At 38.8% G+C, this 2,856-nt stretch overlaps 1 protein-coding gene across 1 annotated transcript; it reads right to left on the bottom strand.

Annotated features, from left to right (window-relative positions):
* Positions 1-1,397: 1,397 nt before the first annotated feature.
* On the bottom strand, positions 1,398-2,520 carry LOC106748376. The gene is made up of 2 exons (XM_014626830.1): positions 2,320-2,520; positions 1,398-2,013 (listed from the first exon to the last, which is right to left on the bottom strand). Exons 1-2 carry the CDS (start codon positions 2,412-2,414, stop codon positions 1,398-1,400), a joined length of 711 nt encoding a protein of 236 aa, XP_014482316.1. The 5' UTR covers positions 2,415-2,520.
* Positions 2,521-2,856: the final 336 nt, after the last annotated feature.

The raw sequence follows: 2,856 nt of genomic DNA on the forward strand, positions 1-2,856 counted from the left end.
TCGCCCCTATATCGTGTTTACTTAAATCTAAATGGGGAAAGGTAAGGGCTAGGATATTAAAAAATTTTTTTAAATAAAAATGGTTTTTTTATTATATCCATACATACATACGCACCAGAGGCCAATCACCCTCGGGTCAGACTCGTACCATGCGCGCGCAAATAATATCATTCGATACTATACAGTTCGCAGAAATCGTACATATCGATCAAGAGCATTCCAAATGGGATACTTCCAGCCGCCTGGAAGTTAACGGTATGATTTTGGCTCCATCGGCGGCCAGTGCAGATTCTCGTGTCGACGGTCAGTTCAGATTTTCTTGTCGACGTGAAAACATTGCGAGTTGTTCGAGAGTTTAAGTGAACTAAAGGTGAAAAAGGAATTGCAATGGAGGTTATCACCGTCGAGGACGAAGCTGTTTTTAAGGATTTTGTAAGGGTAAGTTTTTCCCTTTTTTTCTTTTTTAAAGGGGGAGTGGTCTTAGGATTAATTCTGTGGTTTTTTTCTAAAATTCTCTTCCCCCTTTTTCTAGATATATGAAAAAGCTTTTCATCTCCTCCACGATATACCAGAAGGTGTTCCACTCCTCCACGTTGTCCCAATTCTCTTCACCGATCAGCTAAAATTCATCAGCCATCAATCTGAGGCAGTGCCTCTGGCACGCCAAGTCGAATCTTGCGAATCGATCTCTTCTCCCTCGGAGATGAAAAGCTTTTTCATATATCTAGAAAAAGGGGGAAGAGAATTTTAGAAAAAAACCACAGAATTAATCCTAAGACCACTCCCCCTTTAAAAAAGAAAAAAAGGGAAAAACTTACCCTTACAAAATCCTTAAAAACAGCTTCGTCCTCGACGGTGATAACCTCCATTGCAATTCCTTTTTCACCTTTAGTTCACTTAAACTCTCGAACAACTCGCAATGTTTTCACGTCGACAAGAAAATCTGAACTGACCGTCGACACGAGAATCTGCACTGGCCGCCGATGGAGCCAAAATCATACCGTTAACTTCCAGGCGGCTGGAAGTATCCCATTTGGAATGCTCTTGATCGATATGTACGATCCGTTGAAAAAAAAAACTTTTACAGAGGCAATCCCTCAAAGTGTCATTATGAAACATTCCTAAGTGCCGGCCGCCTGGAGGTTAATGCTCGGAGTACCTGCATAAGCAGCAACCCGAAGCCCTGTCGAAAAAAATAATATTAAGCCCCGTCCAGAAAGGATAACACAATGGAAAACAATATTTCTAGTTTTCATCTACTCCGCGTTCCTAGATGACTCATCCTGTGGCGGTCGGGACCCCAGCCCACCGCATTCACTTACATCTAAAGGGGGAAAGGTAAGGGGGGGAGTATATTAAGTTAAAAAAAATCTTTGGGAATCTAAAATAGTTTATTATTAATTATTCAGAACATAATGTACAAGGTGTTTCAAGGCGCACGCCAATAGCTCACAGTCAACGAGAGACTCGCTGTCGAAATCGTCACTTTCACGTATTACTTTAGCTGCGTAAGACCAGTCAGTAGTTTTGGACTCGTACCATTTACGAATAATATCATTTTGTTGCAAAATGCATACAAATTTTTGGAACTTAGCATTAACAATATGCGTATTTTCATATAACCATGAATACATATGATCAATACACTGCACAAAATTGAATAAGTTATTTAATGTTTCCGGTTTTAAATACAACGACTTGTTGAATAATGTAAGCTTTATGATGGTATCACCGTGCATCATGCGACATTCCACCGACAAATCCCGAATCCATAATGGCGATGAATTAGGTGACACCACATATCGCTCGATGTGCGCACGTCTATGTATAATTTCTTTCCAGATTTCATGTGGTAATATCAAATGATTGCCTCGATTATCGCCAAGAACAAGTTCCACGTAGGATGCAGGTCCTACACTGATTCCAATTTCTAAGAATTTATATGATGTAGTTGTCAGCATGTATCTCCTCCCTAAGATACGAGCAGGAATACGTGGTTTTTCAGTAGAAACGCTGTAAAGAAAAATTTAAGAGAAGTTTTTGTTAAATATTCAAATCTCAGAAAGAGAGAGATTATAGAGAGCAACAATTGAGAATAATACTAACCTTTCACACTTTATTTTCTTGCATTGTGAAGCCTGTTCAATAGGCAAATAATAATTTGCACGTTTGGTCTTAACNAATTAGGTGACACCACATATCGCTCGATGTGCGCACGTCTATGTATAATTTCTTTCCAGATTTCATGTGGTAATATCAAATGATTGCCTCGATTATCGCCAAGAACAAGAGAGAGCAACAATTGAGAATAATACTAACCTTTCACACTTTATTTTCTTGCATTGTGAAGCCTGTTCAATAGGCAAGTAATAATTTGCACGTTTGGTCTTAACTTCCGCACCAATGGTATACATCTCGAACTATATGTAAAAACTACCGTCGAGTCTTGTCGTCACGAAGCAACTGATGGAATGCATGAGCTCCTCGAAAAAATATATAGAGAGTTCCCCACCAAGTTTATTTTCCCCTCCCTTTTTTTATATAGAGAGTTCCCTACCAAGTTTATTTTCTCCTCCCTTTTTTTTATTCTTCACGGATGTCAACCTTTGCAACGCACATACTGATAGATTTTTCTAGAAAACTTAATAATAAATCTCTAACACGGCGTCGTAGCCGATCAAGTAAGCACTCACACATTACTGAGATAGCACCAATCATCATAGCGTAGAAGACAAAAATGATGTGTAGCATAAGGACACATGATATTAATATTTATTTGAAAGAATTACTTTTTAAAGGTCCTTATTTTTTTCGACACGTTGCTACATGTTGCAACACGTTAAGCGCTAATGGATT

The sequence above is a fragment of the Dinoponera quadriceps genome, unplaced genomic scaffold (assembly GCF_001313825.1).
Source record: "Dinoponera quadriceps isolate SergipeBrazil2010 unplaced genomic scaffold, ASM131382v1 scaffold2880, whole genome shotgun sequence".
Classification (NCBI taxonomy): Eukaryota; Metazoa; Arthropoda; class Insecta; order Hymenoptera; family Formicidae; genus Dinoponera; species Dinoponera quadriceps.

What these genes read in the sequence shown, in the direction of transcription:
- LOC106748376 (XM_014626830.1), bottom strand. Translation starts at nt 2,414, where the DNA reads ATGTATACCATTGGTGCGGAAGTTAAGACCAAACGTGCAAATTATTAC. An exon ending in AAGAAAATAAAGTGTGAAAG is followed by an intron (nt 2,014 to 2,319) that starts GTTAGTATTATT and finishes TTTTCTTTACAG; the next exon opens with CGTTTCTACTGAAAAACCAC.